The 1,294-nt window shown below is 43.4% G+C and overlaps 1 protein-coding gene across 1 annotated transcript in view; it reads right to left on the reverse strand.

Moving 5' to 3' along the window:
* Positions 1 to 643, reverse strand: part of LOC139026018 (transmembrane protein 200A-like) — a 10,764-nt gene extending 10,121 nt beyond the window's left edge. The window contains exons 1-2 of the mRNA XM_070441313.1: positions 635 to 643; positions 1 to 378 (exon numbers count right to left, since the gene is read on the reverse strand). Of these exons, the coding sequence (XP_070297414.1) occupies positions 1 to 378; positions 635 to 643 (387 nt within the window). The remainder of the gene's footprint in view (positions 379 to 634) is intronic.
* Between the last annotated feature and the right edge of the window lie 651 nt (positions 644 to 1,294).

The raw sequence follows: 1,294 nt of genomic DNA on the forward strand, positions 1-1,294 counted from the left end.
CGTCTGGTTGGTCAACTCCCCAACAGTCTGGTTGGTCAACTCCCCAACAGTCTGGTTGGTCAAAAACTCCCCAACAGTCTGGTTGGTCAAAAACTCCCCAACAGTCTGTTTGGTCAAAAACTCCCCAACAGTCTGGTTGGCTGTGTTGTTGTCCTTGTTATTGTTCCAGGTGACAGACACCAGGCGGCTCTTGGAGTAGCTCATCCTGCCGTTGTCTCTCCGCTCCTCCGCTGGTGATACCCTGGATGCATACCCCTGGCTGTGGCCTTCATGTGGCCAGTAGCCCAGTACAGCCATGGCTATCCCGACCATCAACACCACCACTCCCACCGTGGCCACCAGCCCAGGCGGGGAACACAGGTTGAGTTTCCCCTTCACCTGGATTCATAAGGAGACAGACATGACATCATTATAATAGAGTTCAGGAATGTATTTTCTAGGATAAACATAGATACATTTTAACACAGACACTAGAGCTGTGTTTTGCATGCTCATGCTAACCGTACTATTTGTGACGTGAATTGAGTTATGTAGTACGTTTATTGGTCACAGTATGGATATAGTTTAGTAAGCCAAAAGTTCCCCGATGTCGTACTAAATTTGCCAAAATATGAAGTGTACAAGCAGTGGACACTATTTCCATGCTTTTAGGGCCCATAATGCAATTCTTCAGAAAATGGCAGAAAATATGCAGCCGAAGTCCGACGAGAAGCGGATACAAATTCATTGCTTTATTATGACAAATTAATTATGACAAATGTTAAGAAAATGTTGAGCAATGTAATGAAGTAATGACATTTCAAATAAGTTACGTTAGACGTTATGTTGGCTGACAATTTGTTAGCTACTCTGTCATTACAGCAGTATGTACCGGTATGTTAGCTACTCTGTCCTTATGAACCGCATAGCATTACAGCAGTATGTACCGGTATGTTAGCTACTCTGTCCTTACGAACCTCATATCATTACAGCAGTATGTACCAGGTATGTTAGCTACTCTCTCCTTACGAACCTCATATCATTACAGCAGTATGTACTGGTATGTTAGCTACTCTGTCCTTACGAACCACATAGCATTAGTATGTACCGGTATGTTAGCTACTCTGTCCTTACGAACCACATATCATTACAGCAGTATGTACCAGGTATGTTAGCTACTCTATCCTTATGAACCACACAGCATAGCATTACAGCAGTATGTACCGGTATGTTAGCTACTCTGTCCTTATGAACCACACAGCATATCATTACAGCAGTATGTACCAGTATGTTAGCTACTCTGTCCTTACGAACC

The sequence above is a fragment of the Salvelinus sp. IW2-2015 genome, unplaced genomic scaffold (genome assembly GCF_002910315.2).
Source record: "Salvelinus sp. IW2-2015 unplaced genomic scaffold, ASM291031v2 Un_scaffold3741, whole genome shotgun sequence".
Taxonomy (NCBI): Eukaryota; Metazoa; Chordata; class Actinopteri; order Salmoniformes; family Salmonidae; genus Salvelinus; species Salvelinus sp. IW2-2015.